The 18,853-nt window shown below is 36.0% G+C and overlaps 1 protein-coding gene and 1 long non-coding RNA gene across 3 annotated transcripts; both read right to left on the bottom strand.

Moving 5' to 3' along the window:
- Positions 1-4,726: 4,726 nt before the first annotated feature.
- LOC137578104 (uncharacterized) lies at positions 4,727-5,287 on the bottom strand. The gene is made up of 3 exons (XR_011032544.1): positions 5,221-5,287; positions 5,099-5,150; positions 4,727-5,035 (listed from the first exon to the last, which is right to left on the bottom strand). It is a non-coding gene; the product is annotated as an uncharacterized lncRNA (long non-coding RNA).
- Positions 5,288-16,570: 11,283 nt separating this feature from the next.
- Positions 16,571-17,645, bottom strand: LOC137576904 (uncharacterized). 2 transcript variants are annotated; one of them, XM_068290244.1, is made up of 3 exons: positions 17,373-17,645; positions 17,155-17,304; positions 16,571-17,074 (listed from the first exon to the last, which is right to left on the bottom strand). In XM_068290244.1, the coding sequence occupies exons 1-3, from the start codon at positions 17,485-17,487 to the stop codon at positions 17,043-17,045; spliced, it is 297 nt and encodes a 98-aa protein (XP_068146345.1). In that variant the 5' UTR covers positions 17,488-17,645; the 3' UTR covers positions 16,571-17,042. The 2 variants fall into 2 exon arrangements, with proteins under 2 accessions (XP_068146345.1, XP_068146343.1); XM_068290242.1 differs by having other exon boundaries at positions 16,571-16,862; positions 17,373-17,638.
- Positions 17,646-18,853: the final 1,208 nt, after the last annotated feature.

Below are 18,853 nucleotides of genomic sequence, written 5' to 3'. Positions count from 1 at the left end.
TATAATGGCTTAGATATGTCGCTGTTAAACAATGTATAACCCTTTGACATTTTTTCTCACCAAGAAGACTGAAAAGAAGTAAAAATCTATATATATTGAACCACACTTGATATATCCATCTTTGATCGATTGTTAGGTACATTTTTTAAGCTTTCGGATTTCAGCTAATATACAAAAAGCCTACAAGTTTAAGTCATTAGAATAACACAACACAACCGCAAGTCGGATGCATTAAGTTTTATACTGATCTCGAATCTTAGCTCAGTTTTAGTTTGTGAGATGACATCCTGTGCCATCTTTACCTTTTGTTTGGGATGAATAGAGGAAAGTTTTTCCTATCTTTCGAATTAGACAGCAACAGTAGCAAAATTCCGTGCACCAATGGAAAAGTGTCATTTTATGGTCTAATATTTTATTTTCTGGGCAAATGCTTTCATCATTCTACACTTGAAATGGTTCATGCAAGTACTTAAATTTTTAAAGCAAAGTTCAGTTTTTTTCATGTTCGTGGTCTTTAAAAAATTTCTACATGCTAACAATATTTGCCTGAACGCTGATTCCACCAGAAAGCCGACCATTAGAATGTCTTATAGTATAAATAACTAATTATGGTCAATCCAATTTGCTTTAACTACCAACTATATATCGTTAGAATGCCTTTATATAAGGACTGATCAAGAACCAACAAAACATTTGACTTACTTTACACTGTGACAAATTAAAATTGAAAAAACGAGACAAATCCAACAGAAGGAGATAAAAAAAAAGAGACTTAAATGTTATTGTAATTAACAAGGTAACATGAGGGAGTAATAATATCAAGTACTTAGGTATTTTAATTGAGGAGTTCGTTTACCACTCGGCTTAACTAGTTTGGGTTATATCTAGGATAGGTTCTTTACCTACTGTACTTGAAAAAAGTCCTGTAAGATTTATAAATGTAACCCGAAGGAGGTAAGGTAAAGCTATTGATTTTCAAAACAATTTCCACTCTCTAGTGTTTTCCCTATTCTCTCAGAAATGATAAATGACTGTAAAATTTACAGACAATACTTTTGTCTGGTGTATCTTATCGCGTTATCCTCTTTCTTCTGGTTAATCAGACAAAACAATGCAGAGTAAAGCGAAAACTTCAAGTTTCTCGAATAACATCAAGATAAAGCAAGTCATTAACATATCGCACCAATGAAAATGCAAATGCAACAGAAATTACGGGCCGAGAGTCCTGTTGTCTAGCTACCAACCACTTTAACTCCCTGGACTCTTGCCTCTCAGATTCAGACTCTTCGACGTTCTACTTCCTGCCTGGCTCTGACCGCATATCTAGTGGCTCATTAAAATGCGCTGCCATCTTGCGAAAGTGAAAAATTACCCAGGGAGTTTAGAAAATAAAAGAGAAACACACGCACACACACACACACAAAGAGAAAACGGGAAAAAAATGGAAAATGTAAAAACTTCTGCGGGCCATATATAGAGATGGAGAGACAGAGAGATGGAAAGATAGAGACACAGGCAAAAGGACAAGGACTGCTATCCGAAAAGGTGTTGCCGTTAAGTGGCTACCAATGTTGTTTTTATTGTTGTTGTTGCTGTTGTTGTGGCTGTTGTTGTGGCTGTTCTTGCTGGGTGTATACCTTAACGCATTGTTAGCACTTCATAAAACTAAAACCTCATGAATATTATGAGCTTATCTTTGCTTTCTCGCACCGCAGCTGAATTTGTACAGATTTGCAATGCCATGGACATGGGACACTACGCAATGTTGTCTTTCATGTCCCATTCTTCTCTTGCTCCCTTGCTCTCTCCATCCTTACATCCATTTATCCATCCACCATTGGAGGCAACTGGCCGCAGGTTATTGCCACAACTTAACCAGCTTGAGTGTGTATTCTCATTCTCATATATTCGCGATTTAAGGATAATTACAGCCCGAAAAAAACAACAATGTCGAGGGCGAAACTTAATTGTCAGTAAGTGTTACTTAATGCCTATTATCTGCACTCACGCCTTCCTTCCACTCCGCTTTCTGCTCCTCTGTCGTGCCTTTCCTTGCCTTGCCTTGCTTTGCCCCCTTGTCAGCCGCATTGCCAAAACTTAATTGTTAGCTTACCGAAACTTTGCAACGCGTTATTTAACCCCTTTTTACGTTTTGTTGCTAATTAAAAAACTTTTCGTCGAACCGAACCAAAAAAGAATGCTGCTAAAGACATGAAGACGCCTCTCCTCTTTGCTCTTTGCTCTTGTTTACACAAAAGCAATCATACGCCATGTTGTACGCCGAGTTCGTCCTTGTTGTATCGTCACTGTCAACAATACGACATCAGCTCGAAGAAATTCACTCATCTTTTTCTCTCTCTCTCCATCTCCTTCCTCCTTCTCTCTGTGAGGATGGAGATGGGGTGCAAGAAATAAGATGAGATGCAGATATGTACTGGCTTCAAAAGCCAGATCTTCTCTGTTGGCTGCTTGACGTCTCTGTTGAAGTTTCATTAATTAGATAAAAGTTTATTCTCCCGTACATTGTTAATGACGCAAGAAACGAGCTGCAAATTATTTGCGCACAACAAAAAACTTCAGAGGAACCAAGAAGAAAACCAAGTGATAACAAAAAAAAAATATCAAAGAAGTTAAATTCGGCTATGCCGAAGTTTATATACCCTTGCAGTCCTTGACAATAATAATTTCACATGTTCAAAATTTGTTTTCTGCAACTCAATTCATTAATATACAAACAAAACAATTTTACTCTTCATACTATGTACAATTTGTTCTTCTTCTTCCCTCATTCCCTAAGCAAAGCAACGCACGCATACACATACAGTTTATGTAGCGTTGCGTCTGTGTGTGTATGCATGTGCTCTGTTGATTTGATGATGACGTAGTAGGCAGCAAGCAGAGCTGCCGGCAGCGATTGAACCGATTTATATAGACTGTAACTTGTGTTCTATTTATCCGATCAGGGTCAAATTTTGGGATCTGAGATTTTATATCAAATTCTATTATATTGGTAAATTTCATGGGGATACTCCAATTTTTGCAAAAATTTTTGTTCCAGAGTTATATGATATAGTAGTCCGATCCCAAAGATTTTCACACTTTATCTCACCCGGGTAAAAAAAAAGCTCCCAATAAAAATTTCATCCCGATAGCTCTTAAGATGGCTGAGTAAAACGCGTACGCACCGACGGACAGACGGACATGGCTATATCGACTTAGCTTCTCATGCTGATCAAGAATATATATACTTTATGGGGTCGGAAACGTCTCCTTCTGTGCGTTACAAACATCTGACCAATTTTATAATACCCTCTGCAAGGGTATAAAAAATCCAAAAAACACAATACCCACAAAAAACTTTTCCCTCAAATAGAAAACTGTGAGAAAAAAACTGCTTCATTTGCTGCTGTGGAACCAATAATTCGAAGGGGTTATTATATGAAAAGGCAAATATAAAATATAATATAAATAATTTTCTCCTATTATCACACAAATTTTGAAATCTGACGATATTTCTTGGCATTTACTGTTCAATAAGAAGTCCTTTGTGCTAAGGACTTTTTTTGTCTATTTGTAAATGATAACGATAAAGAAAATAAAGTTAACAATGAAAATGCTTCTCAAAAACAACAACCAAAGCCGCTTATAAAACAAAGCATTGCTCAATGAGATTTAAGTATCAGAAACCTTAAGTTTTATGTTAATTAGTGTGATATTTACAAGAAAAACTATTAAATAGTATAACCTTTTAGGTAACTATTAACTGAATATAAGAAATTAACTACAATTTTCCTGTCGCTTCCATACAAATATTAGCGGAGAGTGGGGATACTCGGCGCATTTGTTCTTAATCGTCCAAATATCCTGACTTTAAACAGATGTGAGTCATAAGAGCACTTAAATGAAACGTTAATACATTGTGTAAGAATTAATCTAAGATACATTTATATTGGAACTAGTCAGTTGGACTAAACCAAATGTGAAATGTGTTGAAATGTTTTTTAAGCCTTTTCTTACTTAGCAAGCAAAAATTTATATGCAAATGTAACATTCAATAAGAAGAAAAGTCCTTATAGCTCAGCTCCCCGCTGGTTTCATGTTCCTTACAAAGACGTTTGTCTTTCATGGTAGAAATAATCTTCAAAAGTGGATGATGCCATTTGATTTTGATCTATGAGTGCTTTAATTTGGCAAAATTAATACTAAAAACTTGGAACACACAATATGCTGACTCCTGCTGATCTCTCTCTTGCAAATGGAGAAAACCTGAAAAGGGAGGAAACCTGTCACATATTATATGTTGCCTACTATATAAATTCATCTGATAAATACTTCCTTTTGCCTGGGATTTTTTGTAGTTTACGAGAAATCTACCTTAAGAACGAATAAGTGGCATGGGGCGACTAAAGATCAAATTTCAATTTTCACAAAGAAATTCTAAGGCTTCATTTGGTACAAAATTTGTGGCATAATGATTCTCTCAAAATTTGGTATTAAGAAAAGTATTAGAGATACAGGCTTAAATCTTATTAATATTACTCATAAGTTATAACAAATACAAATAGAAAAAATATCAATAGCTTGAGAACGAGTTGTTAAGGAAATAATGCAAAGAATTGAATTGAAAGTGATTTTTTTCCTAATCACCCACATTTACCTAAAACAACTAACTAGATTTCTGAGTCTCCTAACCGAAAGTCTCTGCTTATAAAGAAATGCTGAAACATATTATGGATGCGTGCACTTTTATTAAGGATAAAATGTTTTTTAGGAGAATCACCATGAGATCACCATGTTTCCTTTAACAATGACGCTACTAAATGATGCTGCGACTGGCGGTTCTTGTAGAATTCTTCAACCAAATGAGGCATTGTAACGTTCGCCACTTTCGGTGGTACTGTCAGTAGTTGATCAACGCCTTCGAGTTTGACAAGGAATACCAACTGGCCATCTTCATCCGGGACAAGCTTTATGATCTTGCCCACCACATTTTTGGCCAGTTGGGTTTGATAGTTCTTTTGAACTAAAGAGACATCTAAATGAAATGGAGAGATCAGTTTGACAAGAAAAGTTGAGAATTCGAACTCTTAACATTTACCTTTGTTGATACAGGAGCGAACCAAAGTTATCGAAAACCTGGTAGACTCAATCTAAAAAAAAAAAAACAACAACAACATATGATTGTATGTAAGTTAGTATTAAAATCATTGATGCACTCACCAAGTTCTTCCTGTCCACCTCACACTCCCGCACCACATCAGTCCACTTTCGTTTCAGACTGTATTCCATCTAGAAAAGGAGATTTCAAATGGTATTTCCTTCACAATGTCAACCTGTTTTACCCACCATTTCTTCGCGAAAGTAGTAACTCAAGCACCATCGTCTAAAGGACATTTTAAAACTGTCCACAGTAAAAGTGTCCATTTTTCCGATCATTTAAATAGCCAATTTGACAAAATTTTCTTCTTCAAAACATGTGGTTTCGCACTTACGCTTTGTTACCTTTACCAACACTGATAAGTCTTGATTGGTCACACTTGCCAATAATCGTTGATGTTTTTCAACACTGCCAAACGTATTTTGGCTTTATCTTGGAAACGGTTTGTTTTGTATAATTCTGTAACCGAAATGCATGAATTCGTTGATAGAACACTCAGTAAATAGTGTAATGAACATCGAATAGGCCGATTCGCCTTATAGTCGCATAACTTTTTAAATTGGCATCAAGTAAAAAAAGAAGGATAAACAAAAGTAATGTAAATTTGAAGATCTATATGCACCAGGGGCACTTCCGGCACAGAAAACAAAAAGGAAGCCCATGTCTAGCTACTTATTATGGGTGAGCAAAATAAAAAAAAATTTGATTAGCTGTAATTGAAATGCCAGTCCCAAATCGCCGTTCTGTGTGTGTAAAAGCCAAACGCACTCTAATTTTTTTTCTCTCTCTCTTATTAGGAATGGAACATCAAGACGTCTACTAAGCCTCATCAACAAATATGCCAATGTAGAAAATAATTAACCCTTTTCACCCCAACCCAATTAAGAAAAAAGGTAAAAGCGAAAACGAAGAACCGGAAACACCCTCAAGAAGAAGCTTCAATCAAATTGTAAGACAACAACACAAAAAAAATATATACATCAAAAAAGTTGGCTTCACTTATGTCGAAGTTTATATGTCCTTACAAAAGTAATTTTATATGATCGGCCTATATGTACATAAGTGGTAAAAAACTTACTAAAAAGTTCAGGTTATAAATCTTATCCCCTCAACTTATGAATTATTATGACGATTATGTAGATTTACGATATGATATTATTAGCAAACAATCCACAAGAATCTACCATATATGAAAATGTGTTATTACTAACAAGTTATGTTGGGTTGGAAAAACTTAAACAAAGAGAACTAAATCTAGAAATCTGTTTGTCTAAAGAACTAAATCTAGAAATCTGTTAATCTGGCTGATCTTCTCGGCTTCCTCTGGTAAGTAAGTTGGAATATATGTATATTCCCCAGTCCGTGATTAATCAAATCTTAATTTGTATGACAAAACATATAAAGAAAACTAAAGCACCATTTGAAAGGGTATACAAAATTAGAATCCTGGAGGCCAAAGAACCACATCAAGTCGATAAAAAAAAAAACAGAAAGAAAGCGAAAAGAAAAAGTTACAAAACCTGGAGATGGAATAGCTTTATATATGTATGTATGTATGTATATAGTTGGTATATGGTATATTTTGTAGGTGGAAAGCGGAAGATGAATTTTTAATTTGTTGCTGTTGCTTCCCGTTTTAATTGTTGTTGACAGACAACGACTGACTGACAGCGTAATTTACAATCCTTTTTGCCCTGTAACTTGGCCTCACCCAGTGTTAAAGGGGGTAAAAATTTTAATTAAAGAAATTGCGGTTAATCCCGTTAACGGAGCCAGGGCACAAAACCAAAAAATGTAAAAGAACCAACAAAAAACAAAACGCACACAAGAAGATGATGAAACAATGCCCCAAAGGCATTTTGTGTATGTTTCCAACACAACGTCATACAAAAATTTTGTTTCGTTTCGGTTACTTTATGTTTTGTGCCCCCCCAACTCATCTTTTATTTTGCCTAATTGTAAAAATTTTATTTCAACTCTTCTAGGCATGATGTAATTCCGATGCTCGACAAGATTACGCGTGTGCTCGAAAGCCGAGCACAAATTTTAACACCTTCAGCATTTGCATGTTGGTAATGGAATTATTGCCATGGCTCGAGAGTGAAAGTGAAGTGGGCCGGGGGCGTGGCGGGACGGCTTTTACTTCCCATATTTGTCAAAGAAAATTTAAGTAATTGCATTTTCTGCTATTTGAACTTCAATTTGCATAAAAATTGAAGATTGACAAAGCGACATCACAAGGGCTGTTGGCACATTGTATGTATCCTTTGAATTCAAATATTGAACCAAACAGTTCAAATCAAAATTTAGGCCAAACTGGTTTTAGCAATCACTTACATTGAAACTCATTTGAAACAAAGGCAAGTGGAAAGCTCAAAATCTTTCTTCACCTTGTTTTCCATTTAATATGTTAAAGAGATCTAAAGCTATATGGAAGTAGTTCCTTTCGTCATAAACCTTTTGCAGTAATTTCCTAATTTTATGGGCGGGCCCTTATCTTTATGGAATTGAGCAGTTTTGATTGTTCACTGAAATCAAAAGGATATGTACATATGTATACAGCCTTTGAGATAATGTGGTCTTCATGTTTTTTAGTGTAAATTACAAGGTGATGGTTGAATAATTGTTTAAAAATTTTATGGGATTTCTTAGAACGGATTACTGAGGAGGCAAACAAGTGTCTATAGGTGTGTATATGTCCTAGATATCTACGCACACAGACCCTCTCTCTCTACATGCCCCGACAGGGAATCTGATATCATAATGGCCCAACGTTCTGCCAAGTTGGAGAAACCTGATAACAAATGAAGTAAGTAAGTCGTTTCGCCGACGTAAGTATACCATGCACTCAAGAATATGCGCACACTAGCGCCCCCATCAGCCAACGGCCAACTCCGGCCTTATCGCAAAATGTTTATATGCAAAACTTGGTTTTTGTACGATTTGGATAAAATTTGGTACGTTGCTGATTATTAATATCAAATTTAAGTGTGCCAATTTTCATGGCATAAAATTACGGGAGAGAATCGAGTTTTCTTTCGACTCAGCTTCCCATGCTGATCAAGAATATATGTGCGAATGGATCGCGAGACGAGAAGCGGTCGATTGTATTAAACCAGTTCTGAGGTCCACAACTTAAAAGTTATCGATGATATCGATGACAAACAATCGAGGTCATTAATGAGAAAGAGATTTTTGGCGTCAAGTTGTGACGACCGAAAAGGTGGGATCTAAATACATATGTATGTATGTATGTATGTATGTATGTATGTCATACATACCTTATGGGGTCGGAAAAGCTTCCTTCTGCCTGTTCCATATATTTTGGCGACTTTAATATACCATTTCACCTTATGGGCCATGGTATAAAAATCAAATAAAGATTTTATTGTTATTTGAAGTTTGCTTTAAATGAGGAAAAGCTATTAAATTAAAAAAATAAAATAGCTGAACAGCTAAACCACAAGATTTTCACATTCAAAAAACTTATTGGTACCTATAGTTTTTAAAATCACGTATAGAATTCGAAATTCGTATTATTTTTATATTATATGTACACCCCTTAACCCGGTTCGAAAGTTGCAACGCCTTGGGTTCGCTCATGCACATATGACCTGGACTTCGGAGTGGCATCGTGTTGTCTTTTCGGACGAAAAAAAGTTTAATTTGGAGGGCCCCGATAGCTATAACTACTATTTTCATGATCTTCGGAAAGAACCACACCATCTTGATAAGTTGCACAGCTGTGCTGGAGGTATTATGGTGTGGGGGGCCATTTCCTATTATAGCACCTGTGAGCTTAAATTTGTTCCAACCACCATGAATGCGTTGTGCTATAATGGTATATTGAAAGAGGCCTTTCCACACTTCCAAACTCTTTTTGACAACATAAAATGGATTTTTCAACACGATAATGCTCCTATACATACGCCCCGGATTGTTAAATCGTATATAGCGAGCCAAAACATGGAGCTATTAAGCTGGCCACACTATTCACCGGACTTGAATATTATTGAGAATGTGTGGGGATGGCTAATACGTCAAGTAGATGGATCAGGTCAGCAATATTCGAGCGTTCCGGAGCTAATTGCAGCTATCAAATCTGCATGGGGCTCAATCTCCCTGAATTATTTGGGAAAACTGTATAAATCCTTTCCAAACAGTATGTGTGAGGTTTTAGAGAAGAAAGGTGGCTCAACACACTATTAAAAAAATTTTGTTTTTGTTTAAAAACATTCTAATAACTTTTATTTTAAGTAATATTTTTATTAAAAGTGGATTGAAATATCCTTCAACTAAAGAAAATCTACTTTATAGGTGTCCTATTCAAGTGGCGCGCAGTGTATGTGTCGGGGCGCCAAGACTGTTGTTCACTTCACTCATGTTATTTATAATTTCCACTTTAGACTTTTCACTTTCACTCTAACACTTTTAATTTGTAACTGGGGGTTTATTAACTGAGCTCTCTAGCCCGTGGCCCCCCTTTTTATAGGACCTGACCTGAAGACACCTCTCAACATTTGTTGCTAAGGTTGCTTAGCTGCTCAACCAGGGCTATAACTGACACACCTGTCAATCCATTGGAACTAACTAGTAGGCTTTGATTCATTGTCCGCTGTGTCCCTTTTTACGATCTTTTAATTATTAGCTTTCTTTTCAAACCTTTTTTGCATAATTCTATGCCTTTATCCACACTGTCGACTTATTTAGATTCTTTATTTCCTTCTGCGTTCTCTAAGCTTAAGGCTGCTTTTACAACAAAGTTACAACTTAAATCTTTATCTTTAGTATAATACAATTTTAAATAATTAAATGTAAACGTTATTTAATTAAGGTGTTTGAAATGTTAACTCGCGTTAGTCGTATTCTAATCCTCAATTGAGTTACTGAAGTTGGCCAAGAGATTTCGATTGACTGCAAGACGATCAGCAAACCGCTTGCTATGACGGTTGATAAGTTTGGCTATGTGGGTTAGCTAAACCAACAACTAAATGTTTCTCCATTGAGTAGAAGGTCTATTTAGCTGTCCTCCCATATAAACTGTTTAGAAAGAAGCCCGACAACAGAATTTCTTTAAGGTTATATTAATGGTTCACTTCATTTGCATAACTTTACGCTATATGGCGATAAAATACAAATGCACTCGAATATCTTTGAATAGATTAAGATACACAAACTGTAAAGGGTCATATGAAAGACAGATGAAATTGTCTTTGAGAGGTATGCTCCTCTATTAATAAACTGAATTGAATTGATAACTAAGTGTGAAGTAACATATCCCAGGACATTACAGGACCTTTTAAAATGGGATTCATATTCAGCAACTGCAACCCAGAGACCATTTTAAGTAGATAGATAGATAAAAATAACTTTTAAGTTCTGGTAAATGATATTTAAATACTTTAACTTGCATTGATGAATGTTTTTAATAAGACAACAGTGGATTAAAGATGATCAAAAGACCTTTTTACATAGGTACTTACATTCATGAAATGGGCACCCAATTTGCCCGCTCCAAGCGGGTGTCGGCACACATTGTATTTCCTGGCCATGTTGAAGGACAACATGAGCCCTCGTTCGCATAAGAAATTAACTTAAAAAGTCATTTGGCAGACAGAGGAGCAAAACGCAGAAAATGGAGGCAGTGCAGTGACTCCAAAAAGGATGAAGAAAAAGGATTAATTGCATGAAAAGCTCTGCCATGTAGCAGCACAGTCGCTGCACAGTTCTGCCTGCTGCCTTGTGGCATCTCGCATGACATCCTCCAACCAAGCATGCCACGTAGTGAATATCCTGGCTTTTCTATAAGCCATTGACTTGTGCGCATATCCTTTGGCCCAGGACCAACCCGTATGCGGCGTGCAGCATACATCATCATCATCATCCGTAGTGATGGGCGGTGGGTGGTGGTCGGGCAGTGGAGTGGGAAGTATTTTTTAATAGTGTTTCGTGTGCCTTTCGGCATTAATTTATGCCACAAAATCATTTTCTTTTATACTCCACACATGAAAAATAAAAATTAAACGTGAAAAATATGAAAAAGAAATAAAAAACCAAAAAAAAAAAAAAACCAGCAGCGGCACAAGGAGTGCAAGGAGTGAAGGATACAGAACAGAGATGCAAATTGCGTTGCGTGACCTCAGGCCACAGAGAATGCGACGCAATTGAAGGAGCATGAGTAAAAAAAAAAAGTAATATAGGAAAAAAAATCCCGGCAAGTGCCAAGTTTGACATGAAATATGAGCACATCTCAAACATTTATTAGTTTCGCTCTTTGAAATCGAGAGAGAGAAACGCAAACGAAATAAAAATCGACGATTAGCTAATATTACTCGGCAGTCGATGAGCAGCGTCAAAACAAAAACGAAATTGAAAACAAAAACGTAAACAAAAAAGCACATAAATAATTTATTATATGACATGTCCGATGGATGGATGGATGAGCCCCTGATAAGCCACACACCACACGGAATACCTATGAAAACACACTCATACAATATTTATTATGGGGTTTTTGCCTACACCCTGCACAGCTCAAAGATTAAGAAGGCATATTCAGTCAGTCAACAAATATAGCAACAAAAAAACTATCCATATTCCATATGCTTACATAGGAGACGAGAGAATGGATCTAATCTATAATCTAAATCTGTCAAGATCTAGTCTTGACATTCACATTGACTAGTTATTATGCTAGAAATGCTTACACTCACAAGCAAAAGTCTTCAGACTGAGCTCTACATACATGTAAGTACATATGTACTTCTTTTGTTCTTCTAGGAAATCGAGAACTTCCCACACTTGCTTGGATTTTCATCAACATGAAATGATGTTTTTTAAACAGGCTGACAAAAAGATTCCAAGTCCCAGACCCAAAGACCAAGAATAAATATCACTCTTTTAAAACAAGAGCACAACTAGTTTTGGGACTGACGCTAGTTTGAGATATAGGCAAATCTCCATTGAATATCTTGCAAACCAAAGCCGATCTGAACATTTAAATCACGGATTCGAAGTCTTATAGATAAGTGAACTCTGGGGTTTGAGTTTAAGTTCAAAATTTTCAGTATTAGTTCAATGTTTATATACAGTCGCTTAGACAAACCGACAAAATCTCAAGCTTATGGGCTAAATCGAAAAACTATGGTTCGGGAATAACAAATATGTTTCGACAGCATTACTTAACTGGTAATTAACCAGTTCGTTTTCTCTAGTGGCATATTAAGATTGTTTGTATTTTCACTATATTTTAAATGAATCTGTAACTGACAATCTGTGAAAAGTTGTGTAAAGATATCAAATATATTGGAGCCAAACTAACCAAGTGTTCCAAGAAGGCTGCCCTCAGAACAGATGTTTGAACATAAGAAACTTAAGTCAATTTTCTAGAAAGAACATTGGCGAAATGTGATATATGTATTATACATCTGGGTGTACGTATACATTGAGGTGGATCAATTTGTATGGAACGAAAAAAAGGCAAAACCGCCCCCTAAATTCAGACGAAGAGTCTGTGTCTAAAATTAAAAGCCTCTATTTAGGGTTTAAGGTATTTCTTGGTATGTTTGTGTATTTAAGGATATCTTGGAACTCATCTTAGAACCCTAATTTGATGTGCGTTTTTCGTAAGCAGTATAAATTGACCCGCCCTAGTCTACATAGATAGGCAATAAAAACTATCTATTTATTATCCGATTTTAATGAAAAATATGTCATTCGACGGGAAATTCAATTTACTTTCTTTCGTAGTTCAAGGAAAAAAGTACTTTAGTATGAATTAGTGTCCTAAAATGGACTCGCCCAAAGGACTACAAATTTCCATACAAAATTCAGATTTTCAATTGGCTCCAAATCGAAAGTTGGGGCTAACTCAAAAATTTGTGTTGTGCAGTTTTTTTAGATCTATTCAAAGATATTAATCGTCTATCTTTAATATTTAAGATTTTGATAAAAACGTCTTAAATATATGCCTCCCAAACAACCAACTTTTCTTTGTTCAAATGCACCTGTAACAAAAACGGATTAAACTATGAAGACCATTTTTACGGTTCATAATCTGAACACAATAATTTGGAATAACTTCCTTAAAATGGCATATAACACAGACTTCAATAAAACCCACAAGGATCTGTTAAGAAATCTAAGACAATAGTTGCTCCTTTTAAATACAAGGTATTTGTTGCTTAGCTACTTCAGTTGAGTTTTTCCTCTTTTTGTTTTTTGCAGTTACAAATTAGTTTCAGTTTGGATTCATTTGAAATTAGCCTCAGTCAAAAAGGCGAAATATATTTGCACTCTCATATACATACATATATTCCACAGTAAATTGCAAATGAAAAAAGAAGAATAAAGCAAAAGAAAAATAAATAAATAACTTATGCAATCTAAGACGCAGTTGAAGTGTTTTTGTTTCCAGACCCAGACCCAGACCCATGTGGGGGCCTAGTACACTTCGGCGGGAACTGAACGGAGGTGATGAACTATATAGAAAATGCCAAGGTCGTCGTCGTTTTCACTGGCATTGATGGAGGTTGAAAAGCAAACTGAAATTAAGGGAATTACATGGCGCCAATGACCATGAATATACTTAATACATATACACTTACTAACTACTGACTAACACAGATGCATAATGCATGTGTGACCGTAAACTAGACTCTCGGTTTCAGGCTATTAAAAATTAGCAATGAGCTTCTATTTCAATTTAATTGGCGGCTACATTTTCTAAAGCGAGATGACTAAAAACAGTTCGTCTGAAAAAAAATAGTCCACAGGAAGGAACAGGAAGAACAAGTCACTTTCCATTCGTCTGAAACATTTAACACTCAAAAAAAGCTTCGAGTTGAAAGTAAAAGTAAAAGCAATAAATTAAAGTAGGAAAAGTTACTTACTATTTATTAAGTATCTACTTTTTATTTAATCTGCATTCATATAATTAAATTTTTAAATTTAAATATTTTATTTTTTTTTTCATCTGTTTTGACCATTTCTACACATTTGAATGTATAAATATATTAAAACTTTTTTTATGATTGCTGACAATTAATTTTCTTATTAAAAAATGAACATACATGGATATATTTGCCCAATTGACTAAAAGAAGTCCTGCATCCTTTGTTGACATTAAAAAATACATTTATTTTTTATCCAAATTTTCGAGCTAATCCAAGTTGGACTGCTAATTGATAATATAGCGTTTATTCTTTGATATTTAGAAAACTATTTCCAAAATATTTTGATCCGAATTTTGTATTACCAAAAGAACAAACTGTGGAAATATAGTCCCAGCTACATACTAAGTAATCGTTATTGTTATTATAAGTATAGAATATAGTTGTAAACTATCAACCTAACCATATTTTACAAGCACTGGCAACTAATGCCTTCGGCTTAGACGAAAGTTACATCCATACACTAGCCTGGGACTCGAACTCGGATCCTCATTGTTCAGTTGCCGAAATGACTGCGCCATTTAGACCACTCATCTACCGAGGACTGGCCTAGGTATTCGTATATTAAGTTGTCAAAGTAATATTTTAGTTTCCATTAACCATGAAATCTTAGCAACAATATAACTACTGCCCCTCATCAGGTTACCGCCCGCTCCCATTCACCGTGAATGTTAAATATATTTCAAACCGTTTAGAACAATTGACTCAAGTTTTTTACAATTTGTCTTTTTAAAATAATTGTTGTTTAAAGAAATATGAAAAAATGGTATTGAAAATTTGTTCAGCGGGTTAGCGCCATCGGAGATAAGTCAAAAATATAAGTTTTAGAAAAAGTGAAACGTATGAACTTTGTTTATTAATGGCTGGTCCCGCTTTTGTTTGTTATTACCCCGAAAATTCGAATTAGCATCGATTCCTCCAATTTGGCATTATAATTTAATGAAATTAATGCCTTTTATTAAGTCCGATTTTGAATGATACTGATTAACCGACTAGTATATTTTTTATATTATTTAGATCAGGCAAGTATGTGGAACCATCAAAGTCCTTCTACATTTTGGCTCTTCATCCACAATTTAAATTGGGGCTTTGTCGCTTTGTGTACCACTGCAAACTCCTAACACTTCCTTGTAGTTTTCTGCATTCATTCGCGATATCAAGAACCACAAAGGTTTCAGAATAAGTGATGGCTCCCCGCACCATCACACCTTCGACTGGACTTGGTCCAAATGGCGCTAATCTTTTTCGTCAGGAATGGACTTTTTGAGTATTTTAAGGACTTTTTGAGTATAATTAACCCATGAGCCCCAAATAATTGACACAATGAGTCCTCAGTTATACATGATGTATTGTCTAGTGGAAATGTCCTGAAACTCGTTCGCCAATTCTGTACTGCTTTCAGCCGTCTACAGCAAATAAGAGCCTTTCCAGGTGCAAATACCAGAACTGGGATGGAATAGGAGTCTTTTCTAGATGGGACACAGTAAAATCGAAGCTAGTCGAGAGAGATTTCAAAAATACTTGCTAGATACAGAACTTTGCTGGTATGGGCGAAGGATATTGAAACTCATATTTAAGAAATAATGAGAAAAAACATCGACAAATCAAAAACAAGTTGAGATTCTTAAAAATTTTACTACACTCTCTCTCTCGTTGGCAAGGGTATAATGATAGTGCCTAGTTAGTTAATGCTAATCATTCATTGAGTTATTTCAAATGAATTGTAATCGGATTGTCTAATGCCTCAATGCCGCCTTGCAATACGTTCAATTCATTCAACTCAAGAGCGAGAAACGACCTACCCACGCGCCTATAAATAAATGACGAGATGGAAATGTATTGGAACATTAGCAATGAAATCATGAACAACTAACTATGTATAAAACTGAATCGTGTGTGTTCACATTTTAGATATTAGGAGCATCTGATGAACATGAACGCCGCGGCATCGGCAAGGCCGTTTATTTTTGAAATGGTTTTCGAATTGAAATCTATTTTCTTTTCTTTTTATTTGTGTTCTGCTCGCGAAGCACAAAACAAAACAGTCCACAGAACATGGAATCTTGTCAGCTTGATCCAACTGAACTTGACATTGAAAGTAACAGAGGGAGAGAGGATGGGAGATTAGGTCGAGTTGTTTTGCGTGTTTTTGTGCAGAAATCGTGATTATCTCCGGATTTAATTTTCTGGATTCCCGCACAACTGTACGACGGACACTGGAAAACGATTGAGACACGTGACAAGTCAGAGGGGAGCTTCAGAGAGAGAGAGCGAGTGAGAGAAAGAGGGATCTCTGGGGCTGATAATGAGATAAGACTCTGACCTGGACAGACAACCTCTAGCCAAAGTCCCAGAGAATATGATTCAGCTTCAACATACTTACATAATTCATAATCTGTATTCTGGTCATGTGACAGCAAAACAAATTCTGAATACGAAATCATTTTAAAAATATTTACAATGCGTTTTTCCAATTTATGATGTATATTTTTGTTTTTCATTCTTAAGCATATAGATATAATTAAATAAATACATGTAATTCAGTTTGTGTTTATGTGTGTGTGTGTGTGTGTGTGTGTGTGTGTGTGTGTGTGTGTGTGTGTGTGTGAAGTGAGTAAAGTTATTAAATTTCTATACCAAAACACAGCAGACTTGTCCATTTTCGCAGTCATTACCGGGTCTCAGTAGCCTCTGGTGGCATCTGTCCATACAAACACCCAGATGTTCAGTGCACGGAGCTGGTCTTATTGGCACTGGAATGGGACACATAATGGATTGGATTGGATAGAGGTTGGGTACAAAACACAGGTGAGTATTAGTAGTAAGCGAAAATGTGCAAGCAATACCAATTGGATAGAGAGGATTGGGATTAAAACATTTTGGCATTTACAGATTTGGTTTCTTTCTTTTTGGGAATGAGTCGAAATCATGACTTAGAGAAGGAGGACAGGTTGTTGGGGTTTAACTGGAGTGTGTGAGGAAGCATTTGACCATGAGGTTTAGCCCATTTTCTTCTTTTCAAAACAATATATTCTTGGTACTTACGTTCGTAGCAACATTCCACACCCAAATGGGCATTGCTGGGACATAGACCTTTGTTGCTTGTGGGCTCTGTGCAATCGCTTGATTGTACACAAAGTCCTCCCACCAGAACGCACTGGCGATCGTTGGCATAGACACGGACACCCTGTAGCACTGTGGCAAAAGGAGACATATGAGTTTCGATTAACTCACTCACAGATCTGAAAGTGACTGAGACTTACTGTAATATTCGGGACTAGCATTATCATTCACTTCGTTAGTTTCAATATCGGCACAAACTATCTGAAGGGCTGCCAGCCAAAGGCAAAGGCCAACCAAGCAATTTTTCAAAGACATTTTGTTGATTGGTCGTTGTTTGTAGTGAGTGTGTCGGTGTGTGGGTGTGTTTTTTCTTGTTTGTTTTTTTATATATCAAATCGTATTTCTTCCACTCTATAGCACGGTTCGTCTATCACTGAGCCCATCTAATTACGCTACAGATGCTTTTGAACGAAAGCGTTTTGCACAACTGGACGAACGAATCGGCGATATAGTAAAAATGCGGGCTCCCGAACCGCTGCGGCAGAGGCGCCGGCGTCTCTCAGTTCAATTTGAAGAGCGTGAGAGCGTTCAAGAAATATTAATATATGATGGGACGGACCGAGAGTATTTGCACAGCAGCAGCAGCGGCAGCAACAACTTCAAATTGAACAGCAGCAACAGCTCCAACTGGCTTCAGCGGCAACATAATTCATTTGATCTGTTCACGCGCATGATACTCACGCGCTCTGAAAAGCACGCCAATCACTTAATGAACGGATTCCAATCAAAAAACAAAATAAACACAAACATATTCAAGTAATATTTATGGGATCTTTTGTTTAAGACGGCTGCAGCATTTGGTCTTTTAACCGCATTTATCGAGGCATAACGTGATTTAACTGCATATAAAGCAAATGATCTGGTTTCTGTCTCGTCCGTTCGTCTTATCAGCTACAGTTCTTTTCTCTCTTGCAAGAGAGAGAGAGAAACAGAGAGAGAGAGAGTGAGAGATCTCTCCCACTCTAAATTTGAGTTCGGGAATCGCCTCTCGTGATGTTTAGAATTCCCATTTTTATTTTGTATTTTTTCAATCACACATAATTTGGAAAAATATATAATAATTCACAATCACACACACACACATTACGTATGCGCCGTGTTTTGTTAGTGTTTTTGAGAAAAACAGATGTTTATCTTAACACCCATTTAATCTGTAAACAATTGTATTTAGATCAAAGACAACAATGGTCGAAATGTGTTGACCATGACATCCTATTTGGTATATACAAAAAACCAACACACACTCAATAACGCTCGTTCTATATCTTTTATGGACTTATCATATTTCAAGTGGTGCATTGATCGCTTAACCTTTTTTAAGACATTTACAATGAGACTACTTTATTAATTCACTTCACGCATTCATTTTGAGACCTTAAGACTAGCCAGATGTCAGAGAACTTTGCTTTCAAAATAAATATTTACAATTTTGATTAAGTATAAATGAGTTAATAAAATAAGTAACCTCTATTAACAAATAAAAGAAGGTGGTGATAATTTATATTCTTTGCTAGTGATTTATACAAATATTTCATAAATGTAAGTTTTTTCCAAAAAGAGTTCCTTCTAAACGATTCAAAAAACTCTTTTTAAAGGGCATCCGCAGTATGTCACATAATTT

This window comes from Drosophila tropicalis, unplaced genomic scaffold, assembly GCF_018151085.1.
Source record: "Drosophila tropicalis isolate 14030-0801.00 unplaced genomic scaffold, ASM1815108v1 contig_593, whole genome shotgun sequence".
In the NCBI taxonomy this organism is placed as follows: domain Eukaryota; kingdom Metazoa; phylum Arthropoda; class Insecta; order Diptera; family Drosophilidae; genus Drosophila; species Drosophila tropicalis.
The sequence above is the reverse complement of the archived record's forward strand: the minus strand, read 5'-3'. Positions and strand labels throughout refer to the sequence as shown.